Genomic DNA, 24,160 nt, shown 5'->3' with positions numbered 1-24,160 from the left:
TTTCCTTTCTTTCTTTCTTTCTTTCTTTCTTTCTTTCTTTCTTTCTTTCTTTCTTTCTTTCTTTCTTTCTTTCTTTCTTTTCGAGACAGGGTTTCTCTGTATAGCCCTGGCTGTCCTGGAACTCACTCTGTAGACCAGGCTGGCCTCGAACTCAGAAATTCGCCTGCCTCTGCCTCCCAAGTGCTGGGATTAAAGGTTTGCGCCACCACTGCCCGGCTCTTCTTCACTATGTCTACCTCTCTGCTGACTCCCTCATTCATGTCACCTTCCTTGTTTAGCTGTTTTCGCACACTCATCGTCGTTACTTTGAGTTTGCCATCTCAAATCTCATTTTACTAACTCACTAGATGGCATTATTGTAGAGTTAGTAATTTTTAGAGAGTTATGTTGTCTTGGCTCTTTGTCTTACTTGTATTGAAATATATGCATTTGATGTTATTTCTTTGCTTTTTTTTTTTTAAACAGCTATATTCTTTCAGTTGAAGTCCTTGCAGCGTTCAGGTGGGACGTGCTTGGACATGGCAGAGTTGAATGTAATTTAGGAAACAGGTCCTCAGTCCACCTGTTCAGGATGCCTGATCCACAGTCTGCATCATTCCACCACTAGAGCAGTAACTGTGAGAACAACCACAGCTGCTGGGTATCACCACTGTGCTACTTGTAACTAGCCAGTTAACAAGAGTGGCTCTTCTGAGTCCAGTAACTGTTGGAGGATAAATGGTCAAGGACAGTCCAGAGTGCACTGGGGTTTAGTAAGCTTAGGGAAGCAGAGGGAGTGAGGATGGGGTGAGTATTAGGCTGATTTTGAAATAAGAAGGAAAGCAAGGCGAGCACGTAGCCAAGAGAGGATTTAATTGGAGTGCTGTTGGAGCCCACAGGTTCTAGTGATTGACCGCTAGAGCAGTGGAAGGTGGTAATTAAGGAGTAGAGAAGAAGGACTAAGGATGAGGGAGAGAAGAGGCAGGGATCAGAGGGAAGAGAGTACATGAGGTGAGGGTGGAAAGTATAGAAGACACTGCCATGCAGTCAACAGGGTGGAGAAACATGCACATGACCCTAAAACCTGACTGAGCAATGCATAGAGACAAGCAAAGCCATCATGAGCCATAGATGCAAGAGTGGAGAAAATTCTAGAAAGTAAGGAATAAAAGATGCCTATAGAGTGAGTTGCTGGCACAGCTGTGTTGAGCTGTGTTGAAGGTGAATTCTCAGATCTCTCTGGCTATATAGTGAGGTGTACTGTGTCAGGAGGGATAAAGGAGAGTGTTGTTGTCTGTAGTTTCTGTGTTCCATGTGGTTATGCAGTGTGTGCGTGTACATGGATGCCTGTGTGTACCTCCTTTCCTGGGCCACACACTCCACCTTGACCTCTTCTGAGCCTGAAGGTCCAGTGTGTATGAGGAGCAGCACCTCTCTTGCAATTTCTACTGGTTTCTTAACAGGTTTGGTGGCTATAATCTTAAGTCCACTGATGGTAGCTATGAATTAGAGGACTGTCAAAAGAGAATCACAAAACAGTGCTTTGAGCAGGGCTGTAATGTCCAAGAAGGTAAGGAAGTGAGGCATAGCTCACTGACGTGCCTGTGTCACAGCTTCTGCGAGTGCTGGAGCCGTCTGTGTGTCTGCCTTTGGAAATATGGCGTGTATTGGGTGGGGCCCTTGTGATTCTTCAGGTAGCTCTTACTGCTCTTTCCCCACAGGGTTCGAAAGATTTTGAATCTGCGTGTGTTTGAGGACGAGAGTGGGAAGCACTGGTCCAAGAGCGTGATGGATAAGGAGTACGAGGTGCTGTGTGTCAGCCAGTTCACCCTCCAGTGCGCCCTCAAGGGGAACAAGCCCGACTTCCACCTGGCCATGCCCACAGAGCAGGCCGAGAGCTTCTACAACAGCTTCCTGGAGCAGCTTCGCAAGAGCTACAGGCCAGAGCTCATCAGAGGTAGGCGGGGCTCAGGTGGCGCAGTGGCAGAATACCTAATAAGCTGTGTGAGGCCCAGGGCTCACCCTGAAAAAAAGACAAGAGAGTAAGCAAGATCCTGAGTTCAGTGCTCCCACACCAACACAGTACCCCCTCTTCAAATAAAAGAAACAAGCTAAATTAATTATAAAAATGTTTTTTAAAGGTTTGTTTTAAAATTATGCGTGTTTGTGTGTGTCTGTGTAGGTATGTGCATATGTGCACAGTTGTGCACACAGGTCAGAAGTTCGTCAGACCCCTTGAAGCAGGAGTTACAGACAGTTGTGAGTTGCTTGGGTTCTGATAGAGGGACATAGCTCTGCCTCTTCTGAAAATGGCCTTGTTCCTTAGTTGGTTCATGGATACATCTCTCGGGACCTCTCACCTAGCTTTGCTGGAAACATACTTCTTCATAGAGTGAGCGATTAAGTCAGGTCCTCTCAGCAATTGCTTCTTTGAAGAGCCAAGGATTGAGAACTGTCAGCATTATTGTCCGTGCTGCTGGATGTTCATGGAGTCATTCTATTTCCAAGAAATCTCTGATGTATTTCAGGGGGCATGCTCAGTGGGGGAGCATTGACTCCATCTATGAAATGCTTGACTGAATGTAGCACAGCTTCCTTCTGAGTCCTCAGACAGAAGGGCTTCACATATTATTAGATGCTTTTAGTTTTGAAGCAGTATGCGTTTTATCCCGAACGTTATATGAAGGGCCTGAAGTAGTGTGCTGTAAACAATATCATCTTATATTGGATTAGAATTTAAACTCAGGGGATATGATCCATCTAATTAATGAAATATGACATGAAGTTTTAACCAAAAATTACAGCATTTTTACTGAAATCTATCTCTGCAACTTTTGTGAACAGAGCTGTACTCTCCTCTGGCCTCAGTTCTTCTCCAGCCTTGGGGAACAGAGTGCATGCACTGTCTTCCTTGTTTACTGCCTTTAATGATTTTCGAGAATTCGGCTTCCAGCTCATGGGAAGCCCTTGAGCCGAAGAGATATGGGGATGCAAACAAACTGCTGAATCTACCCTCTTTGTGTTAGCGTTTCCCGGGGCCGCTTCAGCAGCTTTAAAATGGAAAGTAGTTCAGCTAGTTTTGACATTTCTTTAGCTTCTCCTTCCATGGTTGAATATTTATTTTATGTTTCTAATTAGCTCCTCTACATTCCCAACAAGTGTACATTGAACCCCATACATTTTCTTGACAGTCGGTAGCCCTTCCCATTTAGATAAGCAGTGGTTCATGTGCTAGGCAGTGAAGTCTGTTGTCTCACTTCCCATTGTTTGGGACCTTTTGGTGATGTGACCTCAAGCTCTTTTCCTGGATCTACATAGAACAGGGCAACCACCCCTCCCAACCCCCCACTGGCAAGCTAGTGTTGCTCCTACTTTACTATTGTCAGTACATAGCATGCCAAAACCACATCTCTTATTAGGGGCCCTTATTAGATCTTATAGGGCCCTGTGTGGAATTAGCACTTCCCATTGATTATCTGCTTTTATTTCCACAGTGACCTTATCAGGCAAGACATTATCTTCATTTTACAGATGAAGAAGCTGAGGTGTATCAGGGTAACCTGTGAATGACAGAGCCTGGGATCAAGTGAGCCTCCATCCCTAGAGGCTGATGTCACCGATGTGATCAGTTCACTGTGAAATGCACTCCTGGCCTCCCTGGCCCTCTCTCCTATCCTTCTGCCTTCATTTATGGGGACCATCTTGCCCTCTGCTGTGCTCAGGGAATTCAGTGAAGGATTTTGAACCCCATTAAGGTTTTGTGAGAGAGCAATATGCCAATTTAACTGACAGTGATGTTTACCCAGGGTTTTAACCTTTTATACTGCTTCCACTCAGGAAGCTGTGGTGATTTCTCTATCAGTGAGGTGTGGTCCAGCAGGCCTGCTACTGGGCTGGCTGCAGAGCACAGCAGTAGGGAGACTGTGTTGTCTAAAGCAGCTTACAGCCTGTGTGGAAGAGAGATGCTGAGTGAGTGGGGCTAGTCTTCACTATGGTACCTGTTCTAGAAGCCTCGTGTTCTGCAGAGTTGCTGAAACTCCCAGTGCTTATGGGAAAAATGGGATAAGAAGCAAACCCAGAGGACCTGTGACAACTCTGGCACACAGGGGTTACTTTCTTGTCATTTTCGTAAAATACACTGAGAATTTCTGTTGGAGCTGAGGGCTTTCTCCTTTCTGTTGCAGGTGCTATTTTGTTCTTGTTGTGTTGCCTCCTTGCCTAAGAAACTCACCCACTCTGATGTAGCTGGTGTGGTAAAGTGTGTGCGTGTGTGTGTGTGTGTGTGTATGTATGTATGTACTTATTTATAGATGTGGTTTTGCAGTGTAGCTTAGGCTGGCCTCGAACTTATGATCTTTTATTTTGTTTGTTTGTTTTTGTTTTTCGAGACAAGGTTTCTCTGTGTAGCCCTGGCTGTCCTGGAACTCACTCTGTAGACCAGGCTGGCCTCGAACTCAGAAATCCGCCTGCCTCTGCCTCCCAAGTGCTTGGATTAAAGGCGTGCGCCACCACCGCCTGGCTCGAACTTATGTTCTTACTGTCTCAGCCTCCCTTTCCCAAGTTCTGGGATTCTAGGTCAGTGCTTCCACATCTGGCTTCTGTACTCTTATTATTTATTAAGTATGAGGAAATTCTCACTCCAGAAACCGTTGTCATGGGAGCCTCCTATAATGAGCAGTGCTCATGCCTTAAACCCATGTAGGTGTTACAGAGGCCTGGCTCTGTTCTTGTGATTGATTCTCGATGCTCTCTGTGTTTAGCCCATTTGTTAGACCTTCCTGACTCAGTACACTATGTCACATGTCTGAACATGGGCATTCTGGACTACTAGCTCACCATGTGCGTAAACTGGAAATATTTTCCCTGTCTCTTCTCCAAACTCGGCGGGTCTCTTCATGTGCTGTAATGATCCAGGGCACTGGACAGATCAACCTCAGAGCAGACTTAGGTTTTTCCAGGGCTCTCCAGGTCCTGCATTCCTGGAATCATTGGGCTAACTGGGATGGTTGGTGACCCCTGTGGCAGGACACTTCTTGGTGGACCCTGGGCCAGGTGATACCCTTAGGGCAACATGGACGAATGCACTTCTCTTGGCATTGGAGCTGAGGTAAGGGTTAGGAATGAGCAGCAGAGCAGGAGGAATGGTGGTGTAGCTCTGCTGAAGGAACCACAGAGCTCATGTTCATGTCTCCAGGAACGGTACAGGCAAGTCATGCTGGCACATGTGTGACTGGCCTAAAGGATCCGAGAGGTTCAGTGACAGCTGTAGATAGAAGAGTGGAAGAGACTACAATGCTGAAACACACTGTTGGGAATATGGCGACTTAGCTCCTGTATTTGTTAGCAGCCAGGACATTTAAGCTCAGACCAGAGGGTAAGGGAAGTTGCAGACTATGCTCTCAGAGTGTGTGTTTGTGTGACCTGTTAAGAGATTTCTGATGTGTCCCCCTGTATGCATGCTTTCCTCCTCCCTCCCTGCTCCCTGCCAGCCTTCTTGCTAAGATGGCATTGTATACAGTTGTCTACTGTCTCTTCTCCTGTGGTCATGCTTGCCTCACTTCCTCCTCCTGGACATCCCTGACCTCAAACTCCTGGGCCGCCCTGTATTACCAGAGCATCTCAGAAGCAGGTACTGTTGGTGGACTTGGGGTTCTGGCTTCCTTTGGAGCAAGGATTCTGAGATCAGGTGGCCTAAGACAGGAAATAGAAATGGCAGGCCTGCAAAGTGGTATAGTCTCACTTTTGCCATGGACACTTGGTCCTGGCTGTCTCCCAGCCCACTAGGGAGGGACATCTGAAGAGAAGCTAGACCTTGCTGCAGGAAGTAATGCCAGCATGTTTAGGGCTACCTCTTTCCTTTCATAGCTCATGACCCTTTATCATTGCTTGCCTCTTCTTTGGATGACTGCTTTAAGGGAGAATCCTAGTATACAAATTTGATGGTCTTCCTCCTCTGTTTTAGAATGAGCTAGCATTGATGGTATTTTCCCCGAGGCTCTAGACCAGTGGTTCTCAATCTGTGAGTCATGACCTCTTTGGGGGATAAATGACCCTTTCATAGATGTCACCAAAGACCATCAGAAAACATTCACTTTATATTCTGATTCATAACAGTAGCAAAATTACAGTTATGAAATGGCAACAAAGATAATTTTATGGTTGGGAGTCATCACAACACGAGGAACTGTTTTAAGCATTAGGAAGGCTGAGAACCACAGCTCCAGACTGACAGGATGGCTCCTGGAACCAGAGATAGTGGTGGCCTCTGCTGTCAGCCAGGGACCTCCAGCTGGGGATGAATGTCGAAAGCCCATTTGGCAGGGAGCATGGAACACTTTCAAAGTTAAGAGTGCTAAACAGACATTGCTTTTACAGTCATGGAAAAATAAATGTTATACAAACATGAAGTGGTTGAAAAGAAAGGACCCACCCTCTCAAGCTTCTAGTTCCAGCGCTGAGCTGTGTGTAACAGGACCTAAGAAAGCTGACAGGAAGATCAGGAATTACTGTAGTATTAAGGAGAACTCCCTCCGCATCCTCTGTAGGGTCTGATCTGTCATGGGCAAAGAGCTAGAGAAGTGTGGACAAGCACCCAGGCAGGAGGTAGCTTATGGTTGCCCAGCTCTGTGCCCTGCATGTTCATCACATCCAGCCTCCTGCAGGGGACGTTCATCACATCCAGCCTCCTGCAGCTTCATTAGGCCAGGAGATGGTGCTGGGATCTGGAGGGACCACACCTAGTTTTTGCTTTGTGGTTAGTACCTGATGCCTATGGATGCCTATGGATTCATTTAATTTCCTACCCTTCTTACTACTTAAATCATTTTAGCAGCATGAGTGAACTTTTAGCAGATGCTGACTTCAGCAAGGACTGTGAGATGAAGTCATTGTTCTTAATTTAAATTTAGGAAATTACACTGTGGGTCTGGCCTTTAATGTTCAGGTGTCCACACAAAACAAGTCCAAGTTCTCAGCACAAAGGAGATTTATTTGCCTCAGAAGGACAAAGGGCAGTGAATACAAGACAAGGACAGGAAATAGAGGATGAGGGAGAAGAGAAAAGGCACAAGGGAGAGGGGAAAGAATATTTGCTCAGAGGGACAGATGAGTGCCTCTAGAAAGGAGACAGATGTGGCCCATAGCAAATGATGGTTTGTAAGGGAAAGGGGAGCCAGGCAGTGCCGACACACAACTTCAATCCCAATAGTCAGGAGGCAGAGGCAAGTTGATCTCTGAACTTGAAGCCAGCCTGCTCTACAGAGCTAGTTCCAAAACCAACCAACCAGCCAGCCAGCTGGCAACCAACCAAAAACCCCCAACAAAACAAAACTCAAAAAAAAAAAAAACAGACAAACAACAAAAAAAACCCTCCAAAACAAAACGAAACAGAAAAGAAAGAAAAAGGAAACAGGGAAAGCCCATGTTAGGATGAGTTGGTTAATTTTGTTGTGCATGTTAATTAGGTGAGCCAAAGAGGGCTTTTGATTGCTGGACTTCAGTACTTTGATAGCTGAACCTTTATAGTCAGCCTCAGGAGGAGAAAGTGGCCAAATAAGGGAATGGACCATGGTGACTAGCGTTAGGGATGTAATCTAATGGTTTAATAAGGTAGAGGAAATGGAGAAGGGTAAAAGGCAAAGTTGTCAGCGTCATGTTTGCCCTGCCTGGGCCTGCTAGAGCTCTTCATGCCTTTGAAGGGGATTCTGGAACTTAAGCCCCCCTCCACCCTCTCTTCTGTTTCTCTCTTTTTAAAGAATATTTTATTTTAGTTGTGTGTGTATGTATGTGCGTGTGTGTGTGTGTGTATGTATGATTTGTATGTATGAGTGCCCTTAGAGGCCAAGAAGGTGTTGGAGCCCCTGGAGCTGGGGTTAAAGGTGATTTGGTATTGGAAACCAAACTCAGGTCCTCTCAAAAAAACAGGAAGTGCTACCATCCTTGCTTCCCTATGTCTCCCGTCCCATTGCTTCCAGGTCTCCATGGGGATAAACAGCTTTATTCAGCTTTATTCTAGTATATGCTCCCTATCATGATGCTTTGTCTTGCCACAGGCTCAAAGTTTTAGGAATTAAGAGATCATGGGCAGGGAAACCCGAATCGATGACTCAAAACAAACTGTTCTCCTTAAAAGGCGGATAGCTCAGGTGTTTTGTTACAGTAACAGATGCCTGAGGAACACACTGTCTCTCTTGGCTTCACTACCTGCCTGCCCTTATTTTCCTTCATCTTTTTTTTTTTTTTTAAGGCTCATATCCTGAGCTCCCTCCACACTTCTGGTCATGAATTGCTGGCCCAGCTTTTTCTTCTTTCTTAACAGTCTATCATGGCAGTTCACTTTGAAGAAATAAGGGCAGATTTTAAAAGACGAAGTAGACATAGGTGGGAAGAAACTCCTGCCTATCATTGCATTGTCCAACCAAGTACTACATGGACTTGGGGTGAGAAAGAAGTCCACTCTCTCAGCAGCAGTCATTGGAAGCACTCAAACCAGGGATCCAGGGCCTGGGAGTACAGAAATATTGACGAATCTGTTGACTTTTTATCTTCTTCACACCTATGCTTTACTGAGGAAATTAATAGTACGCTTTTTTTTTTTTAAATCATTCTTCCCTTTGCTGTGTCTGAGGAAATCCTTCCATTTGTAGATCCCTTTACCCGTCCTCTGAGTTAAATGTCACATCATTATTTCTATTTCAGTATACACACACAACCTACTGAGTCTGTTCAGTGTTGCTTGTGTGTACATGTGTCTGGGGATGACCACTTGAGACTGGATAACCTGTAGGAGGCCTGTCTCTGGGCTAAACAGACTCCTGTCCTGTCAGTTGCAAATAGATTGTATCTAGGGGTGGGGCCTTGTGTAAGTTCCCTTTCCACACTGCCGTGTCAGCTGACGTTATCATTATGCAGGTCCTGTTTAGGTAGCCATAGTGCTGAGATTTCATGTCTAGAAGATACTGTCTCACAGAATACGTTATTTTTAAAGTTCATTACTTGTAGGTAAAGGTGTTAAGAGCATTGTTTCCATTAAAATCAGTAACAATGAAAAATGATTTTTTTGTGATAAAATGTTAACAATCCATTTAATCTTCAGTGAAGCAACTCATTTGGACAAACATCTCTTTTTACAATGGGTCTATGGAAAAGAAACTGCTCATTATTTCCTGGGGTTGAAGTGGGTAGAGTTTGTAGACTTTTTTAGGGTTCTGTTGGTTATTGAGAGCCCAATCTCTGCATGAATAACAGAAAAGTGGAGATAAGGAATTATAAAGTATTTAGAAATGTAGTGAACAGGCTTAAGTACCTCTTTTGCTTTAAGGGTCAATGCTCTCAGTTTTTGGTGGCAGTTAATTTGATATTATATAATCACTTTCAATTCTAGAATTTTGTTGATTGTTCTTTCTGAAGAAATAAAAGTCTTGGCACATTGTATTTATGTAATAACTTTTTTTTTTTAAATTTTGGTGCCCAATATTTCTATCTCACAGCAGGCACCCTGGTCCTCTGGTGCTTAGAATCTTCTGTGATTTTCCTGATCCTGAGGTGTAGGGGCTGCATTATAGATGTGTCAGTTAGGAGTGGGTGCCCCACAGTCAATTATTTTCTGCATGTTGACAAATTTTGGCTTTCTCTAGTGGTCTTCATCTACTGCAAAAAGAACATACTTACTTTAAAATTACACGTAGGGGTTTTGTTTTTGTTTTTGGTTTGGGCATTCATTTCTGGACCCCTAGTTTTATCTCACTGATGTGTCTTTAAACCACTACCACACCACATTTTCTTTTTTAAAATTTTAAAATTTATTTTATGTGCATTGGTATTTACCTGCACTTACATCTGTGTGAGGATGTTGGATGCTTTGGGACTGGAGTTACAGACAGTTGTAAACTGCTATGTGGGTGCTGGGAATTGAACTTGGGTCCTCTGCAAGAACAGCCATTTTTCCTAACTGCTGAGCCATCTCTCCAGCCCCCAAGTTCAATACCATTTTGATTTGTAGTAAGATTTGAAATTAGGACATCTGAGTCCTCTTTGTTCTTTTTGTTTTCTGTTTTTTTTAAGACAGGGTTTCTCTGTGTATCCTGGCTGTCCTGAAGTTCACTCTGTAGACCAGGCTGGCCTCAAGCTCAGAGATCTGTCTGCCAGTGCTGGAATGCCACCACTGCCCAGCCTCTTTGGTTCCTCCAATTAGTGTTTGAATAGGTAGTTTGATGCTGAAGTTCAAACGTGTACAGTCCCATGATGGAACGTTTACTCCTCTTCTCCCTGTCCAACCGTGTGTCCCCAGCTTTCTACATGTAATTAATTTTTACTACTTTTTCTGTTTATCTCTTGTCTATGTTAATGCAAGCAAATGTGTATGTTTGGCTTTTAGTGTACAAGGTAGCACATGACAAGGCATTTTTGTCTCCCATGTTGATGTGTCCTGGAGAGTCTTCCCACACAGGGTTAGCTGATGTCCTCACATCTCTTAGGTGGCAGCCAGGTAGTGCTTATGGCTGGAACGTAGTGGGGCTCAGTGGTGATTCTGCTGTTGGATCATTGGATTTTTAAAGTTTTTGGTCTTTCCTCCTTTATTCTTTGGCAGTGTCACATATGTATGCCACGTACCTTGATTATATCTATCCTGACCCTTATAACAACCCCTCCCAATTTTATGTCCTCATTCTCAAGTTACTTATCTTTACTTATTTATTAGCCCCCCTGAATCCTTAGTGCTGCTCATGTGCATGGGGCCATCCACTGGGGCACAAGCAACCTTCAATGGCCACACTCCTAAAGAGAAGAGTCTCCCCTCTGCAGCAGCCATCAACTGCCAAAGGCTGGCAGCTAGGGCTGGGGTCTCAGGAGCCTCTTCTCCCTCCTTGCTGGAGCTTTGAACTGGCTTGATCTTGTACAGGTCTTGTGTACATAGCCACTGCTGCTGTGGGTTACTGTGTCAGTGGGTGCCAGTGTTCTCTCCTGGCGAGCTTCAGCTTGATCCCAGAACCCAACATGGTGAAAGGAAAGAACTGACTCCTGAAAATTGTCCTCTGACCTCCATGCCATGCACTCGTGTACACACACACACGCACACACACACGAACTCTAATAGAATACAACCCACATAGTGAAGCAAAGAATAAATTTGTACATATACCACTGTTTGTGGAAGGCATAGACCTGGGACAGATTCTCAGAAATGGGATTGACAGACATGCCAGAAGGATGCTGCACCCCCTCCCACACACACACACTGTTGGTGACACCATCCTTTTGTTGTTGTTTTGTCAACAGAGTATAATTTTAATTTCTAGGAAATTTTCTATCTGTGTGATAATCATTGTGGTTTTAATGTTCAGAGTGTGGTTGAACATTTTTCACATTTTTAGTCTTTTTTTTTTTTAGAGAACTACCTCTTAATTGATCTAGTTCAGTTTTATTTCATTGTTTTACTTTAATCTTCAGTCTTTTAATTTCCTCTTTACCTTTTGTTGTGTGGTCTATTGTCTATTTTCTTGCTTCCTTATTTCATTTTTTTTTGTTTTCCTAAATAATAAATTTATGGTCTAAAAATGTCAGGATTTTGTATGGCTCTTTTTTTTTTTGACCCCTTAGGAAAATTTCCAAGCTACTCTGTTGACATTTGCATGAAACAGGATGCCATTTCTTGTACCAGCTACTCTTTGTCCAAGACATCAGAGTCTACCATCTTAACATGGTAATCCTGACAACTTCTCCCTCTTGCCTCCAGCTGGATCTCCTTTAGGTAGTATTCACAACAGTTTTAGCCTTTTCCTGTAGATGTTTAGGTTGGGAAAGCTTTTAAGGATTATGCTTACTTCTCAGCAATAATTACAAGTGTGTGTGTGTGTCTCTCTCTCTCTCTGTGTGTGTCTGTGTGTGTGTGTCTCTGTGTGTGTGTGTCTCTGTGTGTGTGTGTCTCTCTGTGTGTGTGTGTGTTCATGTGCAGAGGCTGGGGAGGAGAGAACATTATGCCTTCTTGAGGACTATTGTTCTCTTCTGGAGGGCCAGGAACCAATGGAAGGTGGTTCTGAGCAGAGATGCTCTCTGGCCATGGGGGCTCCCTGCTTGGCAGATGGTCATAGCTTGAGTCCTTTTGGTTCATCTTTGAGCCTCTGAGGCTCATCCTGTGGAGCACCCTTTGTCCCCTAAAGGTCTACCTGGATGAGAACCTTGCTGTGAAGCCCGTCTGAGGCCACCATGTTCCTAAGGGGAAAGATGTCTCTACGTTGTTCCTTATGCTGCCCCCAACCATCTTCACCAGACCAGCAGAAGTTCTGCTATGAGGTTAAAGGACTGTCTGACTAGAGTACACATCTATCATGTATTTAAGAATCAAGAGGAAATCAACTTCACTGTCAGTAATGTGGACATGCACAGAATTTGAATGTACCCCCCCACCTTTCTCATAGACCAGAAGAGACAAAGATTAAAAATACATATTCTACCACTTGGGAGGCAGAGGCAGGTGGATTTCTGAGTTCGAGGCCAGCCTGGTCTACAGAGTGAGTTCCAGGACAGCCAAGGCTCCATGGCTATGCAAGGAAACCCTGTCTTGAAAAACCAAAAAAAAAAACAAACAAAAAAAAAACCAAACCCCCAAAAACCCAAAAACATCATATTCAAGTTCAAAGAAATAGAAGTCTAAGCTTCTAAGACCCTGTCTGGTTTCCTAACCAGTTGCTCTCAGCAGATGGTTGTCTTTGGCCAGTCTGATATGGGTCCATTTAACAGCTATGTCCAACATATTTGCATACCTGTGTTACAGAGTTGTCCTTACTAGGTCCATCAGGGCCTAAAACACTGCAGCCTTCCCACATAGGCTCCAGTGTGCCTCCTTTAGGAGATGAGGTGGATTTCTACCCCCTGTGAGATTACCTAGGCAGAATGTTGCTAGGTACTGCAGAACACAAAGATGTCTGAGCAAAGCCCTATGGTCTGAGATATTGCTTAGAATCTCTGTTAGACAAGATGAACTTCCTTAATTGCTGTGAATCCATGATCCTAGCACCTAAGCTCAGTTAGAATATCTGCCAGCTGAGGTAAATTTTGGTACTACATATTAACCAGCCAAATGATTGTTTACTGTAAAGCTATGTTTTTGGCTCTATGATTTGTGTTTGAGGGTGGCCCCTTTCTATAACTAGACATTTTTGATCTTGGGCCACAGGTGTATCCCCTTTTCTAGTAACCCTTGCCATGAAATCCTGTGTCTGGGCTACCTCAGTGCACAGAAGTAGCATAGTCAGAGAACACTTTCAGAAGAGGTTTCTAGGCCTGGAAGAATCTCCTTTTGTCTAGGGCTTGCCCCTCTTGATCCCTTCATGGCTTCCGGAATAGAATAGAGTTCTATACTCAGGCTTGACTGTTCATACTCTGAGAAGCTCAGTTACCCATAGTATGTCCCCATGTGCTGACAAGCAGCTGTCTTCCCAGGAAAGTCTGAATAGGTGTCTTTCCTGAGCTCCTGGTTTCTGCTGCAGGCTCCTAGAGCCCTTGCCACTGGCAGGCAGTTTGCCTGGATCCAGGCATCCATTGCTGTGTTTCAGTCATTGACCCAGTGTGGGGCACTGGTGTGGCCATGACCTTGGAGGAGGTGGGTATGCTGAGAAACACTGCTGTTTCCATGGAAGCAGGCTCTGCACATGAGGCTAGAGCTGCTATAGATGCCAGCAGCCTGCCAGTGCTACCCCCACGAGCATCCTACACAGTCCTGGGGATTCAGATCAAAGCCCTGTCACTTGGACAGTGGCCATGGCCTTTTCATGTCTCCAGCCTGTGCACCCAGTGTTGGAGTTTCCAGGAGTGACTCCTCCTTCCCTGCCTGGCTCTGAACTGGTCAAGAGTGGAACAGAAAAGAAGTCGAGGTGCTGAGAACACTTCCTGGGTGGAAGGGAACTGCCTGTAGGAGACGGGCTTGGCTCAAGCTTGCCCACAGAGCTTGTCTAGTGCCATGTCTCCTGACAGTCTTCAGAGTGGCCACATCCCAGCAGATCATGGCTGCGCTCTGGATGTTAGAGCTTGCATTTAACCAGGCCAAGAAACAACAGCACATGCCTCTTGGTCACTCCATTTTTCCTTCAATAACGTTTTTTGTTGTGTTTCCTGGTCAACTGTCTGGGCTGTCCCTCAGATTGACCATATGCCATCTATGATGGCCAATGATAGGCGCGTTCATAACAGGGGCCAAGGTTTTTTACACTTTCATTGCCTGCATGATGACTGCTGGGATGTGCCTTCTTGTATGTGGTGAGAGTCAGTTGAACATTATCTAGGGAGGCATGGACACCAGCCTCAGGTCATTAGTGAATCCTGATGTGTAGTTCACCTTCCAGCCTGGTTAGGAGGGGGCCTCGAACAGCTGCTGCCAGAGACCACTGTGTAGATGCTGGGCCCCAGCCGGGAGTTTTCGTGTCTGAAACATGTGGCACAAACATGTTTGACACGTGCTTGTCCTGCAGCCCTGGGTGGAACCCTGAGACTTATATTTAAGAACAACTCGATTCTATCACCACATGAAACCAGATGTAATTTTGTAGATATGTTCTTGTCTTTTATTTTTAAAAGTGTATTTATTTTCCCTGGCCAGTATAATTTTTCTTGGGGACTTCACCCTTTGATCTGGACTGGAAAAAAAATGTTACCATTTTAAGACCTCTTAAAACCTGTCTTTGGATTTATTGTGTGTACAAATGGAAATTCAGATAATAGTTCTGTTCCCAACTGAAGAAAAACAGGAAAAGAAAAATAATTTCTCACTACTTGAGTGAGAACCACGGCGAAGCATGTGCCGCATATCCTGCCAACAGAAATTTAAGGTTGAAAATAATTTTCTTCCTCCTGAGTCTGCCTGCAGCTTCCCTGAGGAGCGAAGATGGTGAAATTTGCTACTAATTGTAGCCATAATTTTAGCATGCAATTAAACACATGATTTCCTTCCCAGCTGATGTCTTTTTAGCTAGTGTGACACAGATAAAACAAAGGATCTGTTGATGTGAATGGCCACTTTAATCATAAGAGAGCACAGAAAGCCACCATTATTTGGGCACACTTGGTTCCCCACTGGGAACCAGATTATCTTGCCTATAAAGATGGTAGGCAGCTTGGGTGCTTTTATTATGTCTCTGGTGTTACTGTCTGTGCACTGACGAAAACTAATGCTAGTGTGTCTGTCTGTCTGTCTTTTTAAATCCTTGTGAGATTGAGGAGGAAGTAGACAGAGTGGGAAGAATCAGAGTGGAAAACTGATGTGGTGGAAGCCATGGTTCCTGGAGAAAGGTTCTGTATTGGAATCAGAAGGCTGGCTGCCTTAAACCCAGAAGGCCAACGAATGGGGATTGATGAGAAGAGCCTTACTGGACATGGGACCAAAATGATGCTGCTCAGTGGCAGGGCTAGTGTGCCTTCCTGCCAGCCACACAGCATTCTATTCATGCTGTGTGCCCTACTTGGTGTTACCAGGTCTTTCTTGCCAGTTCTCTCAGTCAGCCTGTGACGTCTGTGCTCTTTAGTTGCCTCCCCTTCCTAAGTCCTTCATGGGGCTGGCTATTTGTCCTGTGTTGGCTGGCAGGCCCCACTGCCCAGGGTTTTTTCTATTACATTGTTGTCCATGTGGTCTTTGGAGAGGTGAACCCAAGGTCTCCAACTCCTGATTTTGTTTGACTTGTTCTTTCAGATGGCAAGTTTGGCGCCTACATGCAGGTGCACATTCAGAACGATGGGCCTGTGACTATAGAACTGGAGTCCCCTGCTCCTGGTGCTGCTAGCTCTGATCCAAAGCAGGTAAGTCTGGAGCCTGGGGACTGCATCCGTCTCGAGGGTGTAAGTGTTGTGCCTTGGTCTAACCCCAGTCTCTGGAGTAGTCCTCATCCTGAGGTGGAGGAAACACTTCATGGCTGCAGCCTCACATTTATTTTACTTTCTCACTTCTCAAGAATGCATGTTTACCCTGTCATTCCTGAGCATGTTGCAGGCTCTACCATGCCCAGAAAGTGTTCTGAGAAGGGTCTGGTTCTTCCTGTGGGCTGTTCTTGGACTAGGTGTCATGGCACCCAGTTGCCACTGGGTGGCAGCAGAGCAGCGGCCCTGGCCAGTGGTTACCTGGATTGGGTTTTGTCCAAGGTGTGGGTGGTAGATGAGCCACTCAGGATTCTTTGTAAGTCTTCATTTTTCTAAAGCAACATCTGACCTGGATTTACTGCCAACTCTATAAGCATTCAGGAAGAATGTAATTAAAATAGAGAAAGGAGATGTGTAATAGTCTTGCAAACTTATGCTGTCCCATTGTGTTTAGCATTTATAAAAGCTTTGATTAATCCGCTTGATAGAGACCTGAGGCATAGGAGGCTGTGGAACTAGGTCTGTTCCTGCTCTCCCTTCCTAGCATCTTTCCCTTTCTAGGATGCTGCGAAGTGGGACAGTGGGTTCACGTTGGGGACGCAGGATGGAAACGAGGCCGAGTGACTGGTGTGGACCACGGTTTTCTTCTGTCATTGACACTTTGCGTTGGCTGAGAAGTAGGGCCATGTCTGCCATGGCCTTAAGCTTCAAAAGTGGAACTGAGGGTGTTGCTATTACCGACACATTTCTTTCCTATCTATCTATCTATCTATCTATCTATCTATCTATCTATCTATCTATCTGTATGAGTACTCTGTCCACATATACATTTGTACACCAGAAGAGGGCTTCAGATCCTACTATAGATGGCCATCATATGGTTGCTGGGAATTGAATTCAGGATCTTTGGAAGATCAGCCCTCCAACCTGCTGAGCCACCTCCAACCCCTACTGATAACATTTTAAAAATCACAAACAAACAAAAAAATCTACAGGAAACTGTAAGCTTTGAGATAATTTGAGCCTTACAGGAAAGCCCAACAGAACCCGCTTTCTTTCCCTGGCTTCCCTAGTTTTGATATGTTACGTTCACCCTGATACAACACTATTAGCTACATTGCAAGCCTTATTTGAACTCACTGGCCCTCCCTCCTTCTTTCCTCCCTCCTCCCTCTCTCCCTTCCTCCATCTCCCCTTCCTATTTTCCTTTCCTTCCTTTGTCTTACATAAGATATCACCTTGTAGTCCAGGCTGGTCTTGAACTCTGTCAGTCTCTCCCCAGTCTCCTAAATGTTGGGATTATAGTTGCTGTGGCTGCTGCCTCTGCTACTTGGCTACATCTTATAGGAAGGCACGCGTCATATAGTTTCACTAGCTTTTGTTTTAGCTGTGCAACATTCCAAATTCCATTTAATTACAGTTGTCATTTCTCCTTTGTTTGTCCAACCTGAGCAGTTCCTTAGTCTTTCCTGTGTTTCATGATCTTGGCCATTTCCTCGTGTTCTGGGATGTGCTGTTTTGTAGACCTTTCCTCTGTTTCATTTCCATGGTTAGAGCACGGCACTGTGGTGTGGTGGGGACAGCAGCTTGTTCAGAAGCACTCTTGTTCTCTCCTTAGTGCATCATCGGGTGGCATGTGACACTGATTTGTCTCACCACGGTCATGCTAACCTTGCCACCTGGTTAAGGTAGAGTCTACCAGATTTCTCCATCCTTTGCAAGATACTTACCCCTCCCCAACCTGTCTTTAAACTAGTCATGGCAGACAGTTCTCTTTGCAGAGAAAGAGGTCAGCAGATGGCATCAACCCTGCTGCTCCCTGCTCCCCACTTCCAGGCAATGTATTCAAAAGAGAAAACAAATTTCAAGGTGGTGACAGAGTAGAGGCTCCTTGAATATAGACTCTTTGTGGTAGTAGAGGTCATGTCCTGTCCAGCCAGTCTGGCCTGGCTTTGACTGCTCCCTTTCCAGGCTCTTAGCAGCCTTGCTTAGCTCTCCCAGCCAGGTTTTCTCATCATCTTCCTCTTCCTGGCCTTCCCCTTCTGGTGCTAGGAATTGATCCCACCGTCTCATGCATGCTAGGCAAGTGTACAGCGAGCCATTCTTGATCCTCCATGGGCTTTCATCTGTGCTTTGAGATCTACAGTGAGTGAATGCCTCGGCATCTTCCTTCTGCCCTTCCCTTGGGGGCTCAAGATCCCCACTGACCTCTTGGTTGTCCCACTGCATGACAGCTTTCATGTCCCCTTCCCTTGTCCTTCTGGCCATTGCTGCCGTTGTTGTCTACTTGGTCCTGGAAGCCACCAGAACCATAGCTGGCAGGGTGGCAGTCTCTCTGGCTTTTCTTTCTGCTCCTGCTGTTCCCTTTTGTTTTATGTGATTTCTGTCCTGTAGTTTTGCAGAATTATTCTGCTTTAACTGTATTTTGGGAGAATTTTAGGTTGGCTTTTTTTGTTCAGTCTAAACTGTTTTAAAATGGCATGTTTTACACCTGTAATATATCCCATAAAACCAAAGAACCCTGGTGAGTCTCAAACGGTGTTCTTTAAACATTGGAGGAAGTTATATTAGTTTATTAGGTTAAAGAAGACTTTATGGAGTCCTAAAGGTCCTTGCTGTTTAAATTCATGTGTTGTTCAATTTCACATCTGTAGCTTTTCTTGACCCTGATATTCATGCAGGTGTCCATCTGTGGCTCTCCAGCAGGTGGCAGCCAGTGGGCACAGAAGGGCCAAGGTGACCATGGCGCCTTCTTCTGCTGTGGCCTCTCTTTGCCTTTCCCTTTCAGCTAGAGGGGCTTCTCTTGCAGCAGACACTGTCTTGGCTTGTTTTCTGTGGATAGGAAGAGCACAGCCAAATTTGTTTTACTGATAGAAAAACATGTGTTTCTGTCAAGTAAGCTTTTAATTCTAAGTGTTTTATTTCCTTACTGTACTCCAAATTCTACAGTTGTATTATGGAAAAACCATTCATTTGGCAAGTTTCTGTGTTACAGAAAAATGGTTCTTTTGGCCAGTTTTTTTTTTTTTTTAAGAAATATCAACCCAGCAAGCCATCTGTGCAGATGAACAAGATGTATTTGCATGCAAGCCTGTGAGTGCCTGTGTGTGTATGAGGGTGTGAGGAGGGACAGACGTGCTGCCTGCCACCCGATCCTCGCTCTCAGACATGGATCTAGAGCACCAGAAACCAGGAAGGTCAGAGACCATGAAAGAGTCAGCATAGAACACAGGGAATGTGACAGCCACACAACTCAGACCCTTTGGGGCCTTCCCAAAGCATATAGCAGATAATCCTAGGATTTTCTGTCACCAAGGCTGGAGGGTTGTGCCTCTATGGCCATCCTGTTCATTCTGCATGCTCTTGCGAGATTTCTTGGTGCAGCACTCAGGCGTGTTCTCTCTCCAACCCAAGAAGAAGCCAACCAGACCTTCCCGGTTCCAGTGGTAACATCTTTTCAGAGGAGGGGCTTCTCTCTACCTTTCAGGGCAGTGGTGCCCCAGGCACTGTCACACTGTGCTGTCACTGTCTTCTTGCTTCTCTGCTTAGCCCCCTTTTTCATCACTCCTAAGATATACACCCTGTGTCATCTTCACTGCTCTGCTGCTATAAGAAGTGTGCCCAGAGGTGTGTCATTTGAGCAGGATCGGTGCCTTGGAGGCCGTGGGCTGTGCTGTCTGTGAGAATCAGGAAGTCTTTTATTTATTTATTTATGTATTTATTTATTTATTTATTTATTTTCTAAATTAATAGAAACATTTGTTACATTGAATACATAGCTCATACATAAAGGTTTCTTTAAAAATTCTTTGACAATTTTATATGTTCATATATTGAATTTTGGTTATTTTTTATCCTGTTATCTTCTTTTATCCATTTTCTTCCCCCAGTGAAACAATTCCTTTTTCCAACAAGCTTCTTGCCTCGTTTGATTATTATTATTTGTATGTGTATGCATGCACATGTGTGCACATGAATGTGTGTCTGTGCACATACACATGAAATGTACTGAATTTCCTTAAGGCTCCTTGCTCAGGCATGAGTGAGGCATTATTTCCTGGAGCATGGACAACTTATTCTGACTAGAAATGACACACACTCCTTTCTCAGAAATTGTCCACCTGTCCATTTTCCCTTAGTGGGGGATGGGAGTCTTATGAGCCCCTCTCCCACCAGTTGTCCTGGTTCTAAGAAGGCCACTGCCACTACTGCTGCTGAGCTGGGCCAGTCTTTCAGAAAACAGGAGGGCTCAGCTGACCTTCCTGATGGAGAGAAGAAGGGATTATCGGTTGTTTTCAAACTTGCACTTCAAGTGCAGGCAGATTCTTGTCTTCAGAGGTTCTAGTGCTTCATTAACAGGCATTGAGTGGATGGAGACTGAGCTGGTAAAAGTAGCCAGCGGTTGACTTGCCTTAGCCAGAACTCAGTCTACTTCTGGGACTGGGCAGTGCAGCTTCTGGGTCTTTCCTACAGTCCCATCAGCAGCTTGCCTGACTGTTTTGTAGGCTGCAGTTGGGTAGATGATACACTGTGATGTGAGAAGAGGCCGGAAGAAGAACATCCATCCATCCTTCCTTTGTAGGGCATTTGTCAAGGTCTCAGGCTATACAAGCTGGGTGGGAGCTGCTTCCCTCTTGTGGGAGAACATGCTTTCCTGTGTGTTGTGGGAGAACGGGATTCTGGAGCACCCTGATGCTTACCTGTGCGTGATGTCTGTAGGCGCCTAGCATCCCTGAGGTAGAAACTTGTTCTTGTTTTATTCTTAAGTGACCTTTCCTGAGTGGGGTCTACTTCCCTGACACATGGATGAAGTGACATTATGTAAGAGCAGATGGACATTTCTCCTAGTGAGGCAGGGCATTGAGTAATTGAAGGGTTCTTCTGTGGGGTTCAGAGCCCTCCTATTTAAGAATATGTCTATGAATTACTTATGTTTTCATTTATTTACTGTGATTGAAAGCCTGACTCAGTAGAAACACTGGAAGAAGCTAGAAAAAATGAACCTCTAACACACATCTTTGCACTAACTCCTGTGCTTATTACAGATCACTGGAAGGAGTTGACTAGTACAGAATGGTGCCTTTAACTTCATTAAGCTTTTGAGTTTTATGCTTCTTTGAGTACTGCTGTTGCTTTAGCCATAACTTCCACTCTATGCTTATCAGCCAGTGTCTATCACAGTACCTGGACCTTGGAGTCTGGAAACAAACACATTTTCGGTATCAGGGGGATCTGGAGGGAATTTGTAGGGTGCAGCAGGGAATGGAAAAGAAGTCTATTTGGTGTGTTTGCTTATCCTTCTGTTGACAGGAGCAGCCTTTAATCAGTGCTATGGAATTCAGGTGATACAGAGGACAGAAAGATATACACATATAGCTTCTGCCAGACAACCTGATGCAGGTGTCCAGACAGCCTGATGCAGATGCAGGTATTCAGATAGACAGCCTGATGCAGGTGTCCAGACAGACAGCCTGATGCAGGTGTCCAGACAGACAGTCTGATGCAGGTGTCCAGACATCCTGATGCAGATGCAGGTGTCCAAACAGACAGCCTGATGCAGGTGTCCAGACAGACAGCCTGATACAGGTATCCAGACAGACAGCCTGATGCAAGTGTCCAGACATACAGCCTGATGCAGGTGTCTAGACAGACAGTCTGATGCAGGTGTCCAGACAGACAGCCTGATACAGGTATCCAGACAGACAGCCTGATGCAGATGCAGGTGTCCAGACAGACAGCCTGATGCAGACAGCCAGCCTGCCATTTGTGGAGCTGCAGATGAGGGACCTATCCAGTGAAAAGTTCTATCAGAAGGAAGAGTCACCATGGATGCCGGCCTTTTTATGGAAGAAATGCAGACACTCCCCTTTCCACTAATTTTTATGCTTGGCCTCTAGATCAGAATCCCCTGACACCAGCCAGTTCTGACAGGCTCTGGTACTTGGCTTGCCTCAGGAGGATGTTTACAGGTCTGGTTCCAACATGGAGCTTGGGTCTTACCACTTATTCACACTGTAGTAGTCTGTTCTGTCACATTAATTTGCTGAAGAAATACTGGCTGAGTTTGTTTTATTTCTGCTTCAGTTGCTCCTCCAGTATACAGTTTGTGCTGTTGTCATGGTCATTGTTCTGGTGATACTGGTTTCTGGTGACACTGGTCTCTGGGATCCAGCCTGTGTTGAAGGTCTCCCACCAGGGCGAGTCAGGGATTTGGCCAGATCTCTCTCCACAGGTGGAATCCTGCCTGGTTTCTGGCTCTTTTGGTCTGGACATCTGCTTTTCTGTGAGTAATGAAATAATAACAGCCCTGTGGGGAGTGGCTTGGAGAGTGAGTGGGTGGGGCTCCTGACCTTCCTCAGCTCTGCCCACTACTAACAGCAGTCAGGTGTGTCCCAGGTCTCTTCTGCACCTGGCAGAATGCCTAGCCCATGAATGGAAAGGCTGGAGCCCATTACATGTCTGCAAGCAGGCTCTCCCTTCTAGTGGGGACTTGCCAGGGACCCCTTTTCTTTCAGTCCTTTAAGTCATTTCCATGTGGACAATTGTTGTGAGTCAGTACATTGTAGTCTTAAGAAGTCATATTCCAAAGACACATGTGACTGTGCCTCTCTGCTTGAGAGCCCATTGATCGATGGTTGGATCGATTGACTTTCATCTTACTGTTTCGAATCTATAGCCTGCATTAACAAAATTGTAGAAATTGAAGAGTTGTTCCTTGTGATGGGAATTTGGATGGCAGTTTTGAAACCATGATCCACAGTCCTTCTGTTTCTGACACATACACCATTTCTAATTGCATCAAGACAAAGCATCTATTTTGCTCTAAACCAATCTATCTGGGCACAAATGGATTAGTGACTTAAACTTTAAGCACTTCATTCGTTTCTGACATGTTTGTGGTGTCAGGAAGATCTGGAGGGAATTTTTACTTTGTACTTGGGCAGAGTTTTCATTATTTTAGCCGCTGGTTTCATTTGTGGTGGATGAACAATGATCTCTCACCTTGCTTACGTGACCTGTCAAAGATTACATCAGCCTTTTTGTTTCTAACATTTGGTCAAGTCTGTTTTCCCTTGGGCTTGTCTTTTGGACATAGCAATAATTTTGTCACAGAGGCTCAAGATTTTAGTTGTGAACCCTTAACTTTTTAAGTGACTTATCAGGAATCCTAGGTAATTACAAAAAGTGTTCCGCCATCCAGTTGTGTTTTGTGGGAATGGTGTTAAATATCTGAGCATTGGAATGTGAAGAATGCTCTGGAAGTGATGGAAATGCAGTGTTTGCTATGATTGCTTCAAGGATGTGCTTAATATACAAAACACCTAACTACATAAAGACTTTGCCAAGATAATATATTTGGGAAGGGTCAGAGTAATGATTGAACAGGCATTTGCTAGTTTACATTTGCTATTATCTAGCCAGTCTCTAAGAGAAGGTTAAATTGGGCGAGTGGAGTCTTAATGGGCTCAGGTGGGCTTTTGTGGGTGCACAAGCTGTTTTGAGCTCAGCCTTATGGGGTGTCTGTGTGTGTGTGTGTGTGTCTGTGTGTGTCTGTGTAGTTTCTGGACTGAGGGCTGCTGTGTGTCTCTCCATTAAAGTCATTGTGAGCTGTTGCTAGCATTCATCCAGGGGTGGCCTTAGGACTCATGCCCTACAGGTAGGTGCCTGGGATATGTGCTAAAATGCAGAGCTCTGGCCCTACTCACATCTTGTGAATCAGAGCAAGGTGTGGGATGCAGAAGACGAGTAGATTTCCATTTCTCATCATGTTCTCCATAAGCACGTGGACATTTGAGAGCAGCTGGACCACAGGAAATCTGACATTGCCATTTCCATCTGGTTCAGGTGTTGGTTTCCTCCAGGCCATCCCCTCCTCCCTCCCAGCTGCATTGTATCTAAAAATACTCTGCAACCTGTGTTTGTGCAGCTGCCAGGGAGCAAGATGGCTGGTATGGATTACTGAGGTCACACGTGGAGCTGGTTTCATTTATCAGTGCTCCCTCCGTCTCCTAACCCATGCCTATACATGCGGTGATGCAAATGTCCCCAAGCATGGTGCCTTCTTGACACCACTACAGATGTGTTAGGGAAAAGCCAGTAGAGTGTAGCAACCTAATACGTTAGTGTTAGTGACTGATGACTGCCACTCTGCTGAGTGACACTGAGGCATGTTCTGGTGGCATCACTTGTTCCTTGAAAGGGATGAGCTCAACATGGATGGGTGTCATTCAATGGCCATACACCTTTTGTTTCTCTCTCTCTCTCTCTCTCCCCCCTATCCCTCCCCCGCTCTCCCTCCCTTCTTCCCTCCCTCCCTTCCTTCTTCTTCTCTCTCTCT

At 45.1% G+C, this 24,160-nt stretch overlaps 1 protein-coding gene across 1 annotated transcript in view; it reads left to right on the top strand.

Annotated features, from left to right (window-relative positions):
* Window positions 1-24,160, top strand: part of Dtd1 (D-aminoacyl-tRNA deacylase 1) — a 160,340-nt gene that overhangs the window by 11,344 nt on the left and 124,836 nt on the right. The window contains exons 3-4 of the mRNA XM_028755796.1: window positions 1,701-1,936; window positions 15,659-15,765. Of these exons, the coding sequence (XP_028611629.1) occupies window positions 1,701-1,936; window positions 15,659-15,765 (343 nt within the window). The remainder of the gene's footprint in view (window positions 1-1,700; window positions 1,937-15,658; window positions 15,766-24,160) is intronic.

Source organism: Grammomys surdaster, unplaced genomic scaffold (genome assembly GCF_004785775.1).
Source record: "Grammomys surdaster isolate TR1022 unplaced genomic scaffold, NIH_TR_1.0 129, whole genome shotgun sequence".
Taxonomy (NCBI): domain Eukaryota; kingdom Metazoa; phylum Chordata; class Mammalia; order Rodentia; family Muridae; genus Grammomys; species Grammomys surdaster.
The sequence above is the reverse complement of the archived record's forward strand: the minus strand, read 5'-3'. Positions and strand labels throughout refer to the sequence as shown.